Source organism: Setaria italica, chromosome V, assembly GCF_000263155.2.
Source record: "Setaria italica strain Yugu1 chromosome V, Setaria_italica_v2.0, whole genome shotgun sequence".
Lineage (NCBI taxonomy): Eukaryota > Viridiplantae > Streptophyta > Magnoliopsida > Poales > Poaceae > Setaria > Setaria italica.
Window position 1 is genome coordinate 8007933 of NC_028454.1, and position 22404 is coordinate 8030336.

Genomic DNA, 22404 nt, shown 5'->3' on the forward strand with positions numbered 1-22404 from the left:
TTAGGGGCTATCAAACGCTACGCCGTAACAGGGTAGTTATAAAGGTAGTTTTCGGGTTTGTCAAGAAGCATGCTATGAGACATGGTCAATCAAGATGGGATTTGCCCCTCTCTGATTGAGAGTGATATCTCTGGGCCCCTCGAGTGATCGGATCCGAAAATGCATGGCCATGCTACGTACGGTTAAGAGTTAACCTACAAAGGGATTCCGAATCACAGGATCGAGAAAGAGCGGTCGGCTTGAAGCTAGACCAAATATCGTGAGGCAAAGGGAATAGCATGTATATTATGTTGTGATGGTTCGTCTGATATGATCTTCGTGTGCGTATAGGAGTTGGCACGTCTTGCTAGAGGCCGCTACCGACTATTGGGCCGAGTAGGAGTACTCGGGCCATGTCTATACGTATCCGAACCCATAGGGTCACACACTTAAGGGGCTGGAAGCCCAATTCGGATCTGATCCGAGTTGGATTAGGTTTAGAAGTACTAATGGGCCTCGGATCCAGAGGTCCGTCAGGAACCTCTATAAATAGAGGGGTGGGGGCGCCCTAGGGTTTACACCTTTTTGGCGAAAACACACCTGCCGCGCCTCCCACGCCCTCGCCTGTTGCAACTCGCGGATCTAGCAGTCCGGCTTGCGACGCTTCCTCCCTGCACGTGTGGATACCTTGGAGGTGTTGCGCCTGCAGCACTTGGACGAGCCGCCGACGAGCCACCGACGAGCCACGACGAGCCGACGACGAGCCGCGGCACCGGAGGCGATCTTGCTGCACGTGGACGAGCTGCTGAGGAGCTGCTGGACGTGATCGACTACGTACGACTACGTTGATCGACTACGTACGACTACGTAATCGTCTTCACTGCATCGACGCATATCTACATCTTCCGCACCAGTAGTGCGTCGAGTGGTAATCCCGTGATCCTTATACGGCAGTTCTTCCTGGTTATACGCGGTAGAATTTTGAATTGCGCTAGTGTAGCCTACCTCGTATCCCTACAGCTGGATGCATAACCTGGACGTTTTAGGTTGTGTTGTGTGGTGAATACAGTGCTAGTCGTCTCCTCTGATGCTCTCTTGAAATGGCCGAGTGGCCGACGATGTTTGTACCGGTCTGGAGTCCTTTCAATATCTAACTGTTGCCAGCTGTATGTAGTTAACTTTCAAGGCTAATCCCAGTGGGAGTTTCATAGATGTTTCATGCACATTAAATACGGTGACACATCAGCATATGTGATGACATGGCATGGTAGTTATGAAGTGAGAGAGGGAAGGGGTTTCATCAGGATGAAACTGTGTATACACTGTTTCCAAGACTATGAAACCTATTGGAACTTGCATTGGGGGCTATAGAGTTTCATTTCATCTAACCATATCCAATCACATGCCTCACAATTAAATGTCATGGGCATCCTATGAAATTGTGAAATGAAACTGTGCACTGGAACTCCCTGTTTCATTCATGAGAATACACCTCATGGGATGATGTGGCATCCTTAGAAACAGTGCAATGAAACCTTGCACTGGGACTAGCCTTAGTGTTTGGCATAAATGAGTGAAGCTTGCTTGGCCGACAAGAGCATGTATTACCCGGAGCTGATCAAGCTCAGGGCGGGCATCCAGTCACGGCAATGTCTCATGACAGTCGTCGCTTTGCCCGTCCCATACGGGCACATCGGACGTTTCCGTGCGCGCATGACGATGGTCCCAACGTGTCCACTCAAAGCTTTCTGCCGCTACAGTCTACACAGGGCGCGCGGACTCACCAGCTTCACCATTTAGTCTGGCGCTTGTGCCTATCTATCTTGGTCTTAGAACTGATTCACCACTCTGTTCGTCCTGCTACTGCCATCATCGAAACCTTCCCGCGCCATACGCTCCCATGGCTCCGTCGTCCTTGCTGCTCTTCCTCATCTCGTCGGTGCCAGGTGATGCTTGCGGCAGCAGCAGCATACGTGCAAAGGAGGAAAGGACCGCGCGCCTGTGGTATGCGGCAACCTCAGCATCTCCTACCCGTTTGGCGTTTGGCGTTTGGGTTACTCTCGGAGGAAGCAACGGAGTAACTGCGCAGCGCAGTGCTCGGATTCCAAGTCGTTTGCTCAGGCAACACCCTTTACCTCGGGTTAGGTTTTAAGGTATCGTTGTAGATTCTCAACATCTTCTACGGCATGGGCTCCTTACTCGTTGCCGATGTCTACAAGCTCCACGACTTCAATAGCTCCGCGCCCAACTGCTGCCATGCCCCAGGTGTCAACGTCTCCACCAAGCCCATTCTCAATCAGCCCCGTCAATCAGAACCTCATATTTTACAACTGCACCAAGCCAGCGGCAGAGGAGGTGAGGCAGAAACGCGGCCTTGTGGGGACGGCATGCCGCAACAACACGTTTGTTCGCGCCGGAGGTAGTTACGACGACGAGGGGTCGGGCAGCTACAGCAATTACTTTCTGGAGGGCTGCAACGCTACCGTCGTGCCGGTGCTTGGGAATTCTGGCGAGGCGAACGCGAGCAGATCCGAGAAGCTCATCAGCGGCGGCTTTCTCTTGACATGGTACGGTCGTCGTCGCCAGGTAAATTTCACTAAGATTAATTTAAGACCATCCTACAGGGAGAACGATGAGCGCACGCGCGAGCAGCGGCATGAAGGTCCATGTGGGCGGCGGTGGCAAGCTCTGCACCGCGCCGGCGAGGCCGTGTGTTCGTCGACGGCGGCGACCGCGCGAGTATGGTGGTGGCGAGATCTAGCTAGGTGTGCTTTGCGCACGAGTGCACTTTGGCGGCGTTGGCAGCAAACTCGGGGTGGCCATGCACGAGCTCGAGGGGCGCTGCCGCGACGGCGGGCTCAAGGGACGGGGCCACGGCCAGCTCAAGGTGGCAGCCACCACAAGCTCCGCCTGTAACACAGATCGAAGGAAAAGTTGAATTGCTGGAGTCCAAATCGAAATTCTATGGTCCAGATCGAAGCACAGGAGGAAAATGAGAGCTTTCATCAGCAAGGTGCAGGCTTGCCAATGGAATAGAAAATAGAAAAGGAGGCGCGTTTCAAGGCACGGCGAGGCCTGCAGGTGGGCAGCCAGACGTGGACGGCGGCGGCCATAGGCGGCTGGAGGCGACACGCACGGCGGGAGCCGGGGAGCACGCGCGGGCAGCCAAACGCCGGCGGCCACAGCAACGGGGCGCGCGGCAGGCCATGCGGGCGGCCGCCACCACGGGCCTGGCGTGGTTGCTCTCAAGCGGCGACTCGCGGACAGCGCATGGCGGGGCACCATGGCTACATAGCGTAGGCGACGGCGACCTCCATGGTGTGGGGAGCCATCGAGACGACTTTTTTGTATTTTTAGATTTTTTTGAAAGATTCTCACAAATACGTCGAACCAATTTTAAAAATGGATCCTTAGCTTGGCACCATCCACGCTGGCGCCAAGCTACAACGTCTCGGTGCCAGCCACCCTAGCGCCAAGATCCATGCGCAGCTGCTGACGCGGATGTCGATGGCGCCAAGCTTGACGCCGTAGATCATGGCGCCGAGCTATTTACCCCGTACTTCTTCGCATTTCGAACTAAACAAGTACAATTATTCCGAGGAGTGTGCAATAAACTAAACTGTGGTTCAACCGGTTAGGAGGTGGGCTTCTTATCTTGGAGACTTGAGTTCAAACCCCTGTGTTGAACCTTTTTTTCTACATGACCTTGGCGTCAGGATGGCTGGCGCCGAGACGTTGTAGCTTGACGCCAGCTAAGGGTCTATTTTTAAAATTAGTTTCGTCGTGAGCCTATTTGTGAGAATCTTTCGTAAAAAGGGTTTAAAAAAAGTCAGCCATCGAGATGGAGCTGCAGGATGGGTCTCACGAGTCACGAGGGTGGAAACGAGGCCATGCCCGCATCGCTAAAATCGCTGGTTTCATCATCTTTGGTGTTACCGAGCCGACATCGTTTCTCAGGAAGGAAATCGTTTCCTTCTCTCTTCAATAAATGGCTAGCCACATCAACAATTCGTCTACGTGACTGTGTATTTATTAATATGAAAATTATTCTCGTCACTGTGGTGGACTGCCTTGAAACGTGAGAGGAGGGTTGCCATTCGATTTTCATTAGATACAAGCCGGTAGCTGGACGTGCAAAATCGAAAACTATAGACCTAGCTTGGTTACTCTTGCTTATTTTTATTTTTAGTACCCGTTGTATCGAATGTTTAGATACTAATTAGGAGTGTTAAACTTAGACTATTTACAAAACTCATTATATAAGTGGAGGCTAAACGGTGAGATGAATCTATTAAGTCTAATTAGTTAATGATTTGACAATGTGTTGCTACAGTAAACATTTGCTAATGATGAATTAATTATGTTTAATAGATTTGTCTCGCCGTTTAGCCTCCATCTGTGTAATGGATTTTGTAAATAGTCTACGTGTAATACTCCTAATTAGTATCTAAACATTTGATGCGACACGTGTTAAAAATAAGCAAAGGGAACCAAAAGACTCGTAATTATGAGAAAGGTTAGTGACAATAGGACAACACTGAATGTCAATATTGCTTCTTCTTCCCGTTGGACCTCCGCCTCCCTTGCACACATCCCCATTCCTCAATCCCGTCCATTTCGCAGCCTCCTAGCTCCTATACTGATCGAATAACAAGCTTGATGCATCCGGCCCTGGTCCTCTTCCCGCTGGCCGCCTCCTTGCTCCTCCTCCAAGACCATGCAAGCGCCGACTGCGAGCCGGCGACATGCGGGAACCTCACTCTCAGATACCCATTCTGGCTGGGCAGCGGCAACCAGACCTCATCACCCTGCGGCCACCCGTCCTTCGAGGTCTGGTGCAGCGACCGCCGCCGGAGCGTAGCCTCACTGAAGGGCTCCTCCATGCACATCCTCTCCATCGATTACACCAACTACTACTTCGTCGCCTCCCACACCAGGGTCGCCGCCGCCGACGGCGTGTGCCGCACCGACTTCAACATGTCGATCAGCATCGCGCTCAGCCCGTTCACCATTAGCCCCCGGAACCGCGCCCTGTGCTTCCTCTACAACTGCACCGGCGGCGCGGCCCCGATCGGGCCCGACGAGTACGTGAACGCCACCTCCATCAGCTGCCGTGACCCCATCTACGCGTACCTCGGCGGGGCCTACTACTGGGACAAGCCGCCGGCGATCGCGTCGGACGGGTGCACGTACACGTACATCCCAGTGCTGGGGCGGGAGGCGGAGACCATGACGGCGGCCAACTACAGCCGGCTCCTGAAGGACGGATTCGTCCTGGAGTGGGAGGCGGCAGGGATCGGCGACTGCGCCGCCTGCAACGCGAGGGGCGGGAAGTGCCGGTACGACAAAGCCACCGCGGCGTTCCGGTGCCTCTGCCCCGACGGCAGCCGCGCGGCGGGGTCGACATGCTCCGGTGAGTAGTCACTCTCCCACTTCCCTCCGTACACGTACAGTAGTCAGCGTGTGTGGACGCCGGCGGGCGACCCGGCGCATGCCGCTTTCAGCTGCAAGACTTTCTTGGTCCATTGCATCATGCGGATTGCGGCGTGGCGAAGGCGCAGCGGCGCTGGCGCATGCATCGGCGTCGCGGTAGTGCTGCCCATGGGGTTGGATCCTCGTAGGCCCCATGGAGATTTTGCACGCAGCTCTCGCTCTCAGTAACCTTGGCTAGTTTCCCTCGATCCACCGGTAGAATGGCCCGCGGCAGCTGGAGTGATGGCTATCTTAAGACTGTGTGGCGCGCGCACTGGCCACGCCGCAATCCCTGGTAAACGCGTGTGCGGTCAATGTCGTCTTCCCTGCCGGGGCAGCAGAGCGCTCGCCGCGGCGCGGAGCAACAGGGGAGGGGGCCTGCCGCTGCCGGGCGTCGCTTTCGCCTGCCATTAGCTTCTCCACGTGCTCTTTCGCGCATGATCGTTCCCATTAAGGGTGTTTGATACGAGCTGCTATAGGAGGGTCATATCGGATGTTCGGATGCTAATTAGGAGGACTAAACATGAGCTAATTATAAAACTAACTGCAGAACCCCTATACTAATTCGCGAGACGAATCTATTAAGCCTAATTAATCCATCATTAGCAACTGGTTACTGTAGCACTACATTGTCAAATCATGGACTAATTAGACTTAATAGATTCATCTCGCGAATTAGACTCCATCTGTACAATTAGATTTGTAATTAGACTATAATTAATACTTCTAATTAGTATTCAACATCCGATGTGACATGTCCTAAAGTTTAGGAGGTGGTACCAGTGCGCTGACACATCAACGGTAGGGTATATCATCACTTGCCTCGAGCTTTAGCTTGATCCATATCTTGTTGCTATTAGGGGGTGTTTGATACAAGGTGCTAAAGTTTAGAAGGGCCATATCGGATGTTCAGATGCTAATTAGCAGGATTAAACATGAGCTAATTACTAAACTAATTGCACAGATGGAGTTTAATTCGCGAGATGAATCTATTAAGGCTAATTAATCCATCATTAGCAAATGGTTACTGCAACACCACATTGTCAAATCATGAACTAATTAGGCTTAATAGATTCGTCTCGCGAATTAGACTCCACCTGTGCAATTAGTTTTGTAATTAGACTATATTTAATACTTCTAGTTAGTATCCAAACATCTGATGTGACAGGTGTTAAAGTTTAGCAGGGTATCCAAACACCGCCTTAGTAGGTTGCAGTTAGCATTGCTGACTTGCTGTCTTTGCTGAAGTGTCCATTTGTGGCAAGTAGGTGCACTAAGTGCGTGAGGCTAGGGTCACAAGTGGTCACCAAATCTGCACTTCTGATTTTCTAGTCAAAATAATAAGGGGCACTTTTTATGGACAAGTACCTCAAGTAGGTTTACATGATAGTCTTTGGATCCCAGCCCAAATTACAGGCAAATATTGTCTTGCAGTGTTTGATTTATAAATATGAAAAAAAATCCAAATTATCATAGGCTTTGTTCATAAGCTTAGAGCTTGGAGCTTTGCCGTAGAAAAGCAGCATGAATAACCATTTAGATGGAATGCACAAGAAAAACACATGACTTTGCAGGGGGTCCCACGTGTATCCTGCTCAAAGCCCCTCCAATGCTCCAGCATCTCGGTCACCAGAACAGAGCAGTCAAACTCGGAGACGAGGACCGGTCCACACATTCAGCACCATCCTTCGCGCCTTCCTTCCGGCCCCATTAAGGCTCCTTTAGCACGGCTCATCCATTGGCTTCTCGAGTGATTTTTGATGAAACCATGCCAAACAGGCACCGTCAAAACGGCTAGCAAGCAAAAGCCAGGCGGAAGCCCCGCAAAATGCGCTGAGTGCGTTCCTCCCCGCGCGAGAAGCTAAAAATAGTGGCTTATCTTGGCTTCTCCCCGTCGGAACGAGACCAATTCCATCGCTAACCTCGGTGCTTACCTGGTGGCGGGGTGGAGCACCGGTCCAGCGGCGGACGGAGGAGGAGAGAGGAGGGGAAAAAGAAAAGAAGGGCCTGGCGGGGTGGCGGCGGAGTGGCGGAGGAGGAGGGCCAGGGTGGTTAGGTGGTGGCGGAGGAGGAGGTCCGGTGCGGCGCCATCGCGGCGGATGGGCAGAGGAGGAGGTCCGGTGTAGCGCCGTGTTGGCGGAGGGAGCCGGGGTCGGCGGGGTGGCGCTGGAGGGGTGGAGGAGGAGGGTTGGGTGGATAAGGTCGGGAGGGAGGTGCCGATCGGATAAGGAGAGAAGGGAGGAAAAGAAAAGAAGGGAGAAGGAAAGAGAAATAAAAAAGAAAGAAAAAGAAAAGAAAAATGAGGAGAAAAAAAAGAAAAGAGAAAAAATATAAGAGTATTTTGGACATTTGACACCTTCTTTCCAATCTAAAAAGCCAGGAGAAGCTGAGCTAGAGCAAAAAAAAATCTGTTTCATTCCAGATGCGCTAGAGCCAGAGCTGTTTTTTCACGAGCCAAAGTCGTGCCAAACGGACCCTAAATCGTCAGGCTCGCCTCATGAATCACCTTCTCTTCTTCTCCGTGTTCTTCCCAAACCGTCTCCTTGTCGACCTCCAGCAACCCCAAGCGTCTTCCCTTGTGTCGCGAAGATGCACGCGTGTCCTGTTCCTGCCGCTGCCCTGCTGTGCCCAGTCGTGCTACTTCTAGCTCTGCTTCCCAGTCCCGCCACCACCGCTGCCGCCCTGAACACGTCCAACCCCTGCGCGCCGGCGTTGTGCGGCGGCATCAACATCGCCTTCCCGTTCTGGCTCGCCGGCAAGCATCCGCCGGAGTGCGGCTACAAGGCCTACCAGGTCACCTGCGACAAAGGCAATCTTACTCTCAAGAACTCTTACTGGACGTACCAACTCCTGGACATCTTCTACCAAAACAGCTCCTTCAGAGCCGACCTGTCTGGAGGCCTCTGCGACTTCAAGAATTTCGTCAACGCCGCCTCCGACCTCGGCCTCTCGCCGTTCAAGATTAGCCCCAAGAACCAGGAGCTGTTCTTCCTCTACGACTGCGAACTGCGGGGAAGACACGCACCTCGTTCTTGGACGCTCGTGAACTGTTCGTCGCCGGATGACCCACCGTGGGCGTTTGCCTTGCTTGGGAAGAATTACACGCCAGGTGGCACTGGGATGCCACCGCCGATGAATTGCAACGTGTCGACGACTCCGGTGCTGGGATACGAGGGAGCGACGGGGGCAGACTATCAACGGCTGCTGAAGGGTGGTTCTCTGCTCGAGTACACGGATGATGAGCCCTGCAAGGATTGCACGGATACCGGCGGCCGGTGCCGGGTTAATGTATCCGACGATGCGTTCGCGTGCTACTGCAACGACGGTGACGACGGCTGGTTTATTTGCGGTGAGTATGTTTATGCTTATGATTTAGAATTCATTCTGCTTCTTACTGTTTCCTTCATCTTGCGTTGCCTCCATATTCGACTCGAACCAACGTGCTTAAGCCTAGTATATTAGCACAACACATGTCACTTGCCCATTATACAATGTCAATGGAATGCATTGGATGCATACTAGTAGCCATCATTCTATCGACATGGTAAACTCCATTTTCATTCTTTCTTCTCTATTAATACATACCAAGCAGAGTCCTGCTCCTGCAAGCTGTTTCGGAAAAAAGAAGAATTGGTAACATCCAAACTAGCAAAGGTGCTAACACTAAAAAATGTTAAAGAAATCTTGAGAGAGAGAGAGACGACGATTATGCAAATGCATCCGCTGTGCATCCGCTGTAAATTAACTCCGCCGGCCGCCATCGCAGTCGATCTTGACCTCTGGGCTCATCGTGTCCTTGGAACACGGACACAGATGTGGCGTACCTTATTTTGTAACATAACTTAAGTACTCTCGCCTCTCCTACCCCCACATCGCAAACATGTCAATTACATGGTCGTAAATAATGTAAGGTAACATAATACAAAATAGAATAAGAGATTCTGATGGTCAAGGTGTAGCCTTAAATACCACAATGAGGCAAACTGCGGCATGCGTCAAGTGTATCATCCACTATCAATGCATCTCCTTTGTCAATTGTCGCTTCCAGCTCTAATAAAAAGGAAGGGCAACATTATACACACAAGAATGGCAGATCATAGATGTCAACTCAGCGGTGTAGCATATTATTTGAATTTTATTTGCAAATTCGGAACTGTCAAATATGTCACTCATTCCTTCCTTTAAGCAAAAGAATCAATAAGTGCTATTTGATGCTTTTCTAAGCTAATGCTATTTCAGGTAGCAAAAGGATTGGCACGAAGATAATAATAATGATAGGTATGCTACACTTAACATAATTTCATATCAAGCAATTCAAATTTCAGTACTTATATACTGCAACAAGTTACTTTTTTATTTTTAGTCTTCGGAAGACCAGAGAAGAGCTATTATAACATTTATCATATATGATCCTGCATAGATTCTAAAATGAAATTTTAGAACAAGTTATCCACAATCTGTGTCTTCTATTATAAATTAGGCAACTTTGAGCAAGATTCACTGTCCTTAATTATATAGCTTCTTAATATTTTCCAGCTATGCACTTCTTCTTTTATTTTATTTCTATAAAAAGAGATAACAACGGATTTTAATGATCTTGGAAATCCGAATGATAATAATATAGCAGCTCACCGTTTCAAGAGAAAAATAACATCTGCTTTAATTTCAGTTTGGATGACAGTAGCTGCAAGCTTGCTCCTACCATGTATATATGTGCTTGTATGGCATAGAAAGAGAGGAAAGCTACATTTTTTCTTATGTGAAAAGACTAGCAGAAGCACTCAAAGGAACATTGAGGCCCTAATAGTTTTGCATGGATCCCTAGCTCCAAAAAGATACAAGTATTCAGAAGTAACAAAGATAACGTCTTCCTTTAGTAATAAGCTTGGGGAAGGTGGTTATGGTGCAGTTTTCAAAGGAAGGCTAGATGATGGTCGTCAAGTTGCTGTGAAATTCTTGCATGATTCCAAAGGAGAAGGGGAGGAGTTTGTTAACGAGGTTATGAGCATTGGTAGGACCTCTCATGTTAATATTGTTAACTTATTTGGGTTTTGTTTGGAAGGCTCAAAGCGGGCCATAATATATGAGTACATGCCCAATGGTTCTTTGGATAAGTTCATATACTCAGAGAATCCTAAAGCAGTTTTAGGATGGGATAAGCTCTACACAATAGCGATTGGAATTGCTCGAGGATTGGAATACTTGCATCACAGTTGTAATACACGCATTATCCATTTTGATATCAAGCCTCAAAATATCCTTCTAGATGAGGATTTTCACCCAAAGGTTGCTGATTTTGGTTTGGCCAAATTATGTCATACCAAGGAGAGCAAGCTTTCTATGGCTGGTGCTAGAGGAACAGTTGGTTTCATCGCTCCTGAAGTGCACTCTCGAACCTTTGGAGTTGTTTCAACTAAATCAGATGTTTATAGTTATGGAATGATGCTATTAGAGATGGTTGGAGGCAGAAAAAATGTGAATTCAATTGCTCAAAAGTCAAGTGAAAAGTATTTTCCACATTGGATTTATGACCATTTTGGTCGAGGTGATGGATTACAAGCATGTGATGTCTCAAGTGAAAATGAAGGAATAGCCAAAAAGATGAGTGTGATTGGCCTGTGGTGTATCCAAATACTACCAATGCATCGCCCTACCATAACAAAGGTTTTGGAAATGTTTGAGCGAGCTTTAGATGAACTGGACATGCCACCGAGGCAAAACTTCAGCCAAATCCTGTAAGATATTTATGATACGTTTTGCTGCAGCTACCCTGCACCATTTACCAATTGATGTAGCAACAATTCTTTTATTGTTTTGCAGCGAAGATCCAAATTACAATTTGAATGCACAAAGCTTGAGTACAAGCAGTGGTACCAAAACACAAGTTTTTAGCGAAGTGCTAAAGATGAAGGAGATGAGCTTAGAGAATTCAAAACTCTTACAGCGGTTACCAACTCTGTGACAAGGTTACCTAGCATTGGAATTGAGCATTGAACTTGTGCATGTGTATTGGAGGGGGTAGAAATCTTAAGTTACTCAAATACTTGTCTCAAAACAAAATGCTAAATGCCTACTATATTATTTTGCAGTCAAAGCCATTAAGGCCCCAAGAGGGAAAGTTATATCTGCAAGTATTCATACGATATTTTTGACATAATCCTAACATACTTATATCCTGTTAATTAGAGCTTCTCGTTGTGCTTCACTGATGCGCCAGCACCCCTTATAGTCATCCAACACCCAAACTTTACCCAAAATCTCCTAAATGTTAATGACACATCTGTACTGGAATCAATTAACATTTGAAAAATATTCATCAAGGCATTACGCGTCCTAGAAAAATCAAGACATTCAGTTTTGAAGCTATGACCTTAGTAGAGTCGAGCAGCATATAGTTGGATCGTCCTGGATTAATGGCATGCTGAAATATGAGGATGGAGCTGATGGTAGCCATGACTGAGGTCGAAAAGGGCATGCATGTTGCTTGACTATTTTTTTTTGAACGAATGGGCACGAGGTTATGCCTATTTCATTGATAGAGAAGGATAGTACACCCGGCTAGCTGGTTAGGATACACATGACTACGCAATTACTCGCGAGATGAAAAAACCGCTAAGTCCTTTGCGCCCGCTATCATCCACGCTCCGGCTTCTTCCTTGATTTTCACGAATAATGCAATGGTTGCCATTTCCTTTTGATTGAATTCACACCTTTTGCTTTCCTTCCAGATTTCCCATATGATGAGCAGTGTAATGGAGCACATTTCCTTCCTTCCAGATTTCCCATATGATGAGCAGTGTAATGGAGCACATTTCCTTCCTAGGCGCTTCTGTTTTGGTAGTCATGTTTATCCACCAGTCCAGCGTGTTGTTGCTTTGTCGTCATGCTGAGGGGTGTATGCTTGGTTGTGCCGTCCAATCCGCCACCAGGCTCCAAATCCTTTTGGTGAATCTGCATTCGGCCAGTAGGTGATGGGCTATCTCTATTCCGCATCTGCATAAAGGGCATGAAGGAGAGTGTGGCCATCCCCTACGCACTAGCCGATCAGCTGACCACACTCGGTTTTGTAGTATTAGCCATGCAAATAATTTGCATTTCGGCGGCGCCCAATAGCGCTAGAGTGTTTTGCTATGTGGTGTTTTGGTGGATCCAAAAAAATGTGCTTTGTACGCCGAGGCCGTCGAGTACTTGCCATTCGCCAAACTTCCAGCAAATACTGTCCTCCTGTTGTGGTTGTAATTGGACCTCTGTAGTGAGTCACCAAAGCATCGTAAATTCTTGAAGGTGCAATGGTGTAATGCCACCGTGTATGTTTAGGTCCCTGATCCAGTTATTCGCCTACAAGGCTTCTGCCACGCTTCTTTTTTCTTTTTGAGATCGCGAAAATGTTAGGTGCAAAGTCCTTTGGCCTACGGCCTTGCATCTAGCCCGACTGCCAGAAGCTCGCCTTGTGGCCATTCCCTACTGTGATGTTCGTACAAGCCGTGAATAGAAGTCTATCAGTGTCATCACATGGTGTCTCCATTCCGATCCATGTTTTTTGCTACTCCCATTCATGCCACAGCCATAGTAATCTGAGTGGTCTTGCAAACTTGCGTAGATTAAGAACCCCCAGTCCTCCATTTTCCTTTGGTAGACAGCTTCTAATCCAATTTATACCTTGCATTTGCCCCCAGTCAGTGCTTTGTCTCCTGCCCTCAAGAACTTTTTCCTTATTTTGTCTAGAACGTCAAAGACTTTGTTTGACATCTTGAGTACTGTCAATAGGTAGAGCAGTTGTGCTGTTAGCACCGTTTTGGTGAGGCAGGTATGCCCTACTTGGTTGAGATTGCGGCCGAGAGCTTGCCTGCTGCTTTGTCGATCAAAGGTTAGAAGTCAATTTTCTTTAGTCGCCTTATTGCGAGCGGGAGTCTGAGGTGTCTTATCAGGAGTCCTGTTGTAGTTATTGGGAGCCTCGATAGGATTTCCTCCAGGTTGACACACTCACAGCTTATTGGAGCCACACTTGTTTTTTGAAGGTTTGTTCTCAGTTCGGTTGCCTCGCCAAAAAGGCTCAATAGTTGTGTGGCATTCGCAATGTCTGCAGCTGTTGGCTTTATGAAGCTAACTGCGTTGTCAGCATATATTGAGATACATGCGTGTGCTACTCGCCCCTCCAGCTTGCTTAGTAGGCCTAAGTCCGTTGCTTTGTGTATTAGCTGGTATAGTGGGTCTATCGCCAGGATGAAGAGGAAAGGGGACAATGGGTCTCCTTGTCGTAGGCCGTGTCTATGCACAATCGAGTCTAACAGGATGTCGTTCAATAGAATTTTTGAAGTGGATGTGGTGAGCATTGTCGTGATCTAGTCCCGCCATCTTGGGGGGAAGCCTCTGTGCTAGAGTAGTGAGAGTAGGTAGTCCCAATGCACCGAGTCGAAGGCCTTTGAGATGTCCAGCTTCATTAGTAAAGTAGGTGCTTTGTTCCTGTGGAATCGATGGCTCATATTCCGAACATACAAGAAGTTGTCATGGACACTTCTTCCTTTGATAAAGGCACTCTAACATGGCGATATTAGTGCTTCCATAAATGGCGCTCGACGTAGCGCAAGTATTTTACTGATGATTTTGGCGATGGCGTGTGTTAGGCTGATTGGTCTGAAGTCTTGGATGCTTTCGGCCCCCTCCTTCTTGGGGAGTAGTACTACTGTAATGGCCTCGGATAAAAATCCTTTGCGTCAATCTTAATCCGAGTCCCTTATCACCTGTCTCAGTTTTCCCAGCCTAAGTGTTCAACCTCCAGATCTCCCGACCCCTTCGATCCGACCCCTCGCCGTGTTTCCCGAGTTCCGACCCCGCCGACCCCCAACCCACCGTCGGATCTTTCTAAGCCATCCCACAGCGTCGCCCTTCAATTCGAGCCGTGGACCTCCGAGACTGACCGGTGGACCCACGAGATCTTTCTTCCAGATCTCCCGCGACAGGCGCACTCGAGTTGCATGCCCGCTTCAGAATTCCCCAGCCGCGTGGCTCAACTCCTCCGACGCCCGCCGTTCCACCTCGTCGCCGGCCACGACCGGATGGATTCTCGCGCCCCCTTCCCCAATCGCGGTAGAAGCTCCTCTGCTACCCTTTCTGCAGCACCTCGCCGCCCGCGCCCATCATCACATCGCCAGATCCCGGCTGCAGAGCCCGATGCCGCCCGTCTTTTCCGTCACCTCTCCACAGTCGCGCCGCCCCGGTCCTCGCTACGCGACGATTCCTCCTCCGCCAACCCAGACCGCGGCAGCGACAGCTCCTTTTCCCGCCTTGTCAGAAGCTCCTCCCCGACAATCTGTTGCTCCGCGCTCGCCCGCGCGACCGCAGCCGCCTGTCTTCTCACCTGTGCGCCCTCGTTTCTAGCGTCGTTTTCCCAGTCACTTCCATCAGATCCACCGCATGACGACGCCCACCTCTGCCAAATCTCAACCACCGGCAAACCCGCGCCTACGCCGCCCTGACGTCAGTGCCCAATAACCGCCGGTGTCATCCCCGATTCCTGCTCCACCGCCCTCGTCGCTCAATCGTCGCCCCAGCAGGGCACTCCATCGCTTCTTCCCCGGCCTTTGCGCCGCTTCCCCCTTCCCTCTTCCGCGCAGCTATAAAATGGAATGCCGGAGCCCCGCCGGAGTTCCCCTTTGCCATCGCTGCCCTCTCTCTTACTCCCTGTTCGTGCTCACAGCGCCACCACCTAAGTCTGAGGAACTCTCCTCTCCGCGCAAACACCACCTTCCCCGAATCCACCAGCCACTGCTTTCAGTGCTGCCCCAGAGCTTGCTTGTGATCCACAAGAAGCACCGCCGCCGCCGGAATACCGCCGGACATCCTCGCCGCTGTCCCAAGCCCCTTAGTCCTTCCGCCCAAGCCTCCTCTGTAAGATGAAGGTAAGCTGCCGACCCTTTTGTCCGTCTCGCCCGACCCCCCCCCTATCCGCCCGACCCCGGTTCCGTCTCGCCCGACCCTGTCTGTTCCGCCGACCCTTCTCCACCTCGCCCGAGGGCTCGGCTGTATCTTTTTCCTTGAACCGAGGGTATATGTGTAAAACTTGGGGACTTTTCAGCGTTAAGTCTGAGGATCCCTAGCACATCTATTCCTCTAGATTAAGGGTCTGATCATAAGTTCCTTCCCATCCGACCCTCATATCTTGATCTCCATCAACTCAAGCGAACCTCCCCACCCTCCTGTAACTTGCCGCAAATTTCTGGGCTCAAACTTGCAAGTGTTGCTGTTGAAATAACCGTCTAAATGCTAACCAATGCATTGCATTCGTGTAGAGCTGCGTCTCGCCGACGGCTTCTACGAGTTGCACCCGACGCCAGAAGAAGAAGGTGTAGCCGAGCTCCTGCCTCCAGAAGCCGAAGCTGCCCAAGCAGACGAGCAGTTTCCCTCCTCCTTGCTCGAAGGCAAGCCCTGGATGCATGAATTTCCCTATGTTTTTTACCAAACTTGCGCATGCCTTCTTTATCATGCTTGTGCATTTACGTATAGGAGTTGTTTGGAACCATAGATGCATAACTTAGCTTCCTTGATCTGAACACTAGCTGTTGGACCGGGTAGATGCTTTGCTTAAATAGGAAACGGTAAAAGCCGAGTGATTTCCTATCACTCGCGAGTTGTAGGAGTTGGTTGTTTCCCCTTCTGTTACAACTATAAGGATGATGGACGGGGCAGGGTTTTGGGTAACTTTTTGGTGGTCGGTTGATCGCCCCGTATGTCTATGAAACTTGCTAAGGCCCGACAGTGGTGGTGTTTGTGATCAAGTGTTTGAAAGTACTAATCTCATACCTAGTATGGGATGGGGAAGCCTAGTACCTGATTGAACTAGAGCGTGGCTTATACCCCTGTTGTCCCTGGAATAAGGTTCCCATGGTGCATCATGTGGGTGCAAGTGTGGTCACAGTACGGTAGAGGCCGGGACTGTGGAGCATTGCATGCCAAGGGAAGTTTGGACCTGACACGCGCCTGGGAATTGATGGGGACGGCCGACACAGGAAGCGACCCTTGTGGTGCGCGGATATCGTGAGATTAGGTTCGCCATGCATGGTTAAGAAACTCGAAATCGATTCGTCTGCCTCTCACAGTTTGAGATTGCTTGATCGCTATGTCATCCCGAGTAATAAAGGAATCTGATGATGACATGGTTTGTGATGATATGTATATATACCCTTGGTTGGTTCTATGGTTGCTTAGAATAAGTTGCTAACTTAGACTGGATAATGAACTTAGAACCTGAGCTAAAACTTTGAAAGTAGGGATACACCTAGTGCTTTTGGCAAAGCAAACCCCTCAGCCAAAAAGCTTTGCATGTCTAGAAGAAGTGGGGTAGCGTACTCCCTGTCGGTTAAGTCTTGTTGAGCTTAGTAGCCCAGCCTTGTTGTGGCTCTTCTTTTCAGGTGAAGTTGCTGCCTCTGAGCCTCCCTCTGCTGGCACTTGGCCGCCCCAACTCCCTCCGGGTTGGACGGTTGAGTGGGATCCCTCCTTGGACGGCGAGGAGAGGGATCACTGATGTCCCGGTGGGCCTCACCAGGGATGTCCGACCCCGACGAGTTAGCTTCCGCTAGTTGTTACCTTCTGTTGTTTCTCTTCTGAACTTGTAAACTCTGATGTTGTTTTATGGCCAAACTAAATGGTTAATTTGATAACTCGGTGGACTTGTTGTATTCTCTGGAACCGCTCACCTTCGTGTGGGTTTGCTATTCGGTCCTATTCAAGTGGTTAAATCGGATGAACTCCAACGGCACTTCATGTTTACTCGGTTTAGGCGTGAGCGTCGCGTATCATGCGGCTTAATCATGTTTAACCAAGTAAATTCGAAGTGGATCCGCCACAACTACATTAGCTATGTTGAGGAGGTTGAGGTCTTTGCAACGAATGTTGTGGAAGGCATTAACGGCCATTGTGACATCACCTTTGATTATGTGCCAACACGATTTGAAGAAAAGGCCGGTGAAGCTGTCCGGTCCTGGCACCTTGTTCTTTGGAAGCTCTATGATTGCATGAAGTATTTCTTCCTCTGAAAAGGGGCTATCAAGCGCGCGTAGATCCACCGCTGGAAAGTCCATAATCTCCCAGTTTAGGTCTCTAGTGCGATGCTGCGGCAAGCACATCATGTTCTTAAAGTGGTCTTGAATTACCCTTTGCTTGTCTTGGTGGGTTATTGCCCAGCCACATTCCTTCTTTAACCTCTGGATGAAGTTTTTCCTTCTTCTAGCGTTCGCCTTTAGATGGAAGAACTTTGTATTTGCGTCTCCCTCGCATATGTAGGTGATTCTGGAGCATTATTTTTTTCTTGTTTTTTCAATAGCCGCCCTCCCAAAAGCCTCCTTTTTAGCTTATGACGCAAGGAGTATTCTGCGTTAGATAGCGCTCTGGTCTCTTCAGCCGTGTCAAGGTGTACAATGACCTCTTGGGCCATGTGTAGCTTTAGTTTGGCATCTGAAATGAATGACCTACTCCATGCTTGAAGCGCGCGGGCAGTGGCATGCAGCTTGTGCCCCAATATGTAAAAAGGCTCTGTGTGACTCATCAGCTTGGACCATTCTCGGGTGACTACTTCATGGAAGCCAGGTAGGCACGTCCAGAAATTTTCAAATTTAAAAGGTGTCGGGCATCTGGGCCCAGATTGTTGCGCCAATAGTAGCGGGCAGTGTTAGAGTGTGAGGAGGAAAGTGCATGTAGGACATGGTCATTGAAGTATAGATCCCAGCTCTCATTGCAGAAAACTTGGTCGAGCCATATTAATGTTGGTCAACGCCTAGTGTTACTCCAGATGTTGTGCAAATGTATTTCTTTTAGATCGCAGTAATTTAGTGCAGCTCTGAAATGCCTCCTCAATCGCCGATTAAGATTTCTATTATTCTTATCTCTCGCCCTGTAAATGAGGTCGAAATGCCTAGGATGAGCCATCGCGTGTCGTCGGCCGGTCTCATAGCACGTAGGTGTCGTAGGAATGCAGGTTTTGCAACACGTCGTGACGGGCCATACACTGTCGTTAGCTGGAAGGATGATGTGCTATGCTTCACTACTGTTGTTGCCGAAATGGAGAATTGGCCAATTTGAACATCCTCTATGTTGATCACCCCGTTGTCCCAGAGGATGAGGATTCCTCCCTTTGTGCCTAGAGCTGGTTTGTAGGCAAATTTGTTCAGGCCATGCCCCCCAAGAAGGCAACTAGATCCCCGTCGATGTTTTGTAGTTTCATTTCTTGCAATGTGACATGTTGTCATTGCAATTGTTTCACAAACCATTAGACATCTAGCCGGAGCATTGAGACCTCGCACATTCCACCACATTACCTCAAAGTTGCCAATCATCTGGGAGTTGCTTTGTTCGCTGGCTTAAGTGTCACGAATAGGCAAACAAAACAGTGCAGCGTGAGTTCAACTTGGAGATCGCCTGAAGGTCATGGCCAGCAGGGTGGAGTTTGTAGGTCATGAATTTTGCCTGAAGGTCGATGCCAGCAGGGCTAGTCAAATGTCCTCTCCGAAGGTCGCACCCAGCAGGGTGAGGAACTGATGATACAATGCAATAACGATACATTGCGTGCTATTGACATGCGTAGGTAGTGCGCCTTGTTTGGATCATCATGGCACCACGTTCTACTTCTGCTGTAGGTCTTGTACCGGGTCGCCCACCATCTGGAGAAGCGCTTCGTTCATCTGGTCTGCTGCGTCATCGTCGAGGTCGAAGAGAGCGGTCATGGCTGCTATGACGAACTCTGGAAGGCTCCCCTGGAACATGCTGATGAAGTCTTGGAGAACCTGCTCAATTGGCGCCAATTCGTCATCACTGACGCTAAGCTTCCTCCTTAGGTTCCACTATGCTCGCTCCATAGTCGGCATCGTCGGCTTCCTAGCTAGTCGCGCGCTTCGCCGCACCTCGTTCATGTCAAAGGTGCAGTGCTAGCACGTGCGTCGCACTAGCTGTTGTTGTAGCGCCGGTGGTGCAGGGTTGCGAAAAGGTTCTGGACGTGCGGTGTCTGCGAGCAGCCGTTGACGGCCGGTGCTGGCTCACTAGCCGGAGGCACCAGGTGATTGTCATCTTCTACGCTTGCAGTTTCCCCACATGGGACAGGCCAAGCAGCATTTGCAGGCTTGTTGGGAGGCCCACTTGCCACGTTCACTGTAGGCAGGTTGGGAGGCCCGTTTATGACAGCCTGCGTTTGGCCTGTTGCGACCTTTTGTGCCGAAGCTTTGTGGGCCTATTGGCCCAACATATGGGCCTTCTTCGAGTAGGCCGCTTCCGTCAGGGCCTCCTAGCCCAGCCTTTCCGCTGTGTTCGAAGCTGTGTGGGCCTGTTGGCCTAACATCTATGCCTTCTTTGAGCCAGCCGCTTCCGCCAGGGCCTCCTGCCCCAGCCTTTCCGCCGTGGCCATAGCAGAAGCAACCACCGGAGCCTCCTCTCTCGGTGTTGCAGCCGCAGCCACTGTGACGGCGGCCACCGCGACATCGTCTCCCGGCCTCGCAGGCATGGCCATCGCAGCAATGGTTGCCGAGCACTCCGCTCCTGGCGTCATGGCCACGGCCATAGTCGCCGCTGCCGAAGTTGTGATCTCTAGGCAACGAAGAGCACGTTCGACATCAGCGGTTGTTGGTGCCATTACCATATTAATTCTATCAAAAACTCGGTTAGTAGAGATTAGTGACTCACTATGGACAGACCAGGTTCCATTCCCGGTGATGAGGTTCCAGCGTGCCGTGGCAGGGGCGTCGTCGATGCCAAGCCGGTAAGCGAGGCGGCATGCCTTGTCGATGTAGCCCGCAGCATCATGAAGCCACACCTTCGCTATGTCACCGAGACGTGCCTGCATCCCTTTCTTGAGCGCCGAGGCCTGCGCACAAAATAGAGCTTGCACTGTCGTAGGCTCCATGGCTCTGAGCTCCTCCACATTCGGCAAGGCAGGTGAGTTTGCAGATGCGCAGCTCCCTCACTCCTGCGACGTCCACCATGGAATGCTCCGTCCCGGCGGCGTGGTGACCATGTCGGCTCCCGCGCGCACGACATCGTGCCGTTCGGGGTTGCGGTGAGTGCCACTAACCCCCCGGCCGGGGTGCGTGTAGTCGTCGCCGCTGCCGTCGTCGTCGTTGTCATTGCGCTGAGGCTAAGTGAATCCCCCTTCCTTGCAGGTGCGCCCATCAGCGCGGCGCCTGCCGTCCCCACGCTTGTAGTCGCGCCTTCTGTCGCGCCTCTGCTTGCCAGCCGCTCACCTTTTGTCATGCGGGTGCTCCTGGTCGCGGCCATCGTGCTCGCGGGGTGGCTGAGAAAGGCGCACCGAGAACCTTGACCTTGTCTCCACTAGAGCTCCATCCATGATGCCGTAGCGCCAAACGTAGGGACGTCAGATCGGAGCGAAGGCGGCAGGGTTTGCCACCACGCCTAGCAGGTCATGGGCTGCTGCCAAGTAGTCCTCAACGAGGCCAATGTGAAGGAAAACCTCGTAGCGAATTCCTTGCTGCTAGCGTTCCAGCAGCTCCTGTGACGCAGCTCCTGTGTGATGAAGACCGTTGCCGTGGATTTGTCGGATGGCTTGTGGGTGAAGACTAGCCACAAGCGCTTGGGGATCTGGCTCGGATTGGCAATCCACGCGTACAGGTCAATATGCCTCGTGTCCGTCGGTTGGACGAGGTCGGTGTTGATGCACTGTAGGGCGCATTTGCTACCAATGACGCGTTCGACGATGTCCGGCGTCCAAGCATGGCTAGGGATACCATCAAAGTAGACCCTGTCGCAGTAGAAGATCCACATGCCCAGCGCGTGCGTGAGGCTGCGCCAGCGCTGCAGGCAAATGTTGATGTCATTGCCCTAGAATCTACCTTGTCGCCTTGCCTCATCGCACTTGTCGTTGTGCTCGAACCGGATTAGGAATGGCTCCGGTTGGTTGCTGGTGATGGTGATGGTGCCACGGCGCAGCTGCAGCTTGTTGAGCAGGAGGGTTTCAATGTCCTGAGCCCCAGCGCACCGTGGCAGGTGGATTGCCCACGAGACCAGTGTGCATCCCTCCAAGCCACGGGCATCCTGTTCGAGGTTGAAGGAGTTGGGGATGAAGACCGTCCCACATCAGGACGTGTGTAGGGTCTCCAATCGCCATCGGCTTGACGCCCGGGTGCAGCGACAGTGGCGGCGGTGGATGAGGCGTAGGATATGACGGTTGAGGCAGCGGGGGCAGAGGAGTTGGTGGCGGTGGATGAGTTGTGGCCCGGCGCACTGGGGAGTTGATTTGCTGGTGTCAGTGGTCCGGAGTCGGGGTTGGGCGTTGCTGACGGCGGGCATGACAGTGGCATTCCCGGTACCCCGACCGGCGACAGCAGAAGCACCAAACTGGGTCTCTGCAAGCAGACGCGCGATGGTCCCAGGCGAGGCAGTTGAAGCACCTCCCCGCGGTGGCCAGATTGAAGGCTTGGAGAGTTGCGGTTGGCCGGCACCTTGAAGATGGCCTTGAAGAGGGGTCTTGTCGGCCGTCGCGCTGGCGTGGGCTGGCACGCTCAAGACGCATTGAATGTCGTCTGTGGCCTCGTACCACTATCCAGCCCGACTCCATGCCATGTCTTGTACTGCCTCCTGCTCGAGCAGTCTCCTCGGCTCCGGTGGATTTGGGCCTTGTTTACTTCCCAAGTTGGGAGTTGCAAAATTGGCATTTTGCTATAAATGCGACACTGTAGCGTTTCGTTTGTATTTGTGAATTATTGTCCAAATATTGACTAATTAGGCTCAAAAGATTCGTCTCGCAAAGTACAACAAAACTGTGCAATTAGTTTTTGATTTCGTCTACATTTAGTACTCCATGCATGTACCGCAAATTTGATGTGATGGGGAATCTTCTTTTTGTATAGTGTTAAAGTTGGGAGTTTGGAGGGAAGTAAACAAGGGCTTAGATGTGGGGACGGCGTGGTGGAGTAAAGGCTGTAGCAGGGAGATCCTGGTGCGCAGGTGAGCGGCGAG

The 22404-nt window shown here is 50.8% G+C and overlaps 1 protein-coding gene across 2 annotated transcripts; it reads left to right on the forward strand.

Annotated features, from left to right (window-relative positions):
* The first annotated feature begins 4507 nt into the window (after nt 1-4507).
* LOC101753271 (LEAF RUST 10 DISEASE-RESISTANCE LOCUS RECEPTOR-LIKE PROTEIN KINASE-like 2.1) lies at nt 4508-11596 on the forward strand. Of its 2 annotated transcripts, none has more exons than XM_004968083.4 (4): nt 4508-5392; nt 9691-9729; nt 10121-11186; nt 11272-11596. In XM_004968083.4, the coding sequence occupies exons 1-4, from the start codon at nt 4639-4641 to the stop codon at nt 11411-11413; spliced, it is 2001 nt and encodes a 666-aa protein (XP_004968140.1). In that variant the 5' UTR covers nt 4508-4638; the 3' UTR covers nt 11414-11596. The 2 variants fall into 2 exon arrangements, with proteins under 2 accessions (XP_004968140.1, XP_004968139.1); XM_004968082.4 differs by lacking the exon at nt 4508-5392 and adding an exon at nt 6539-8800.
* Nucleotides 11597-22404: the final 10808 nt, after the last annotated feature.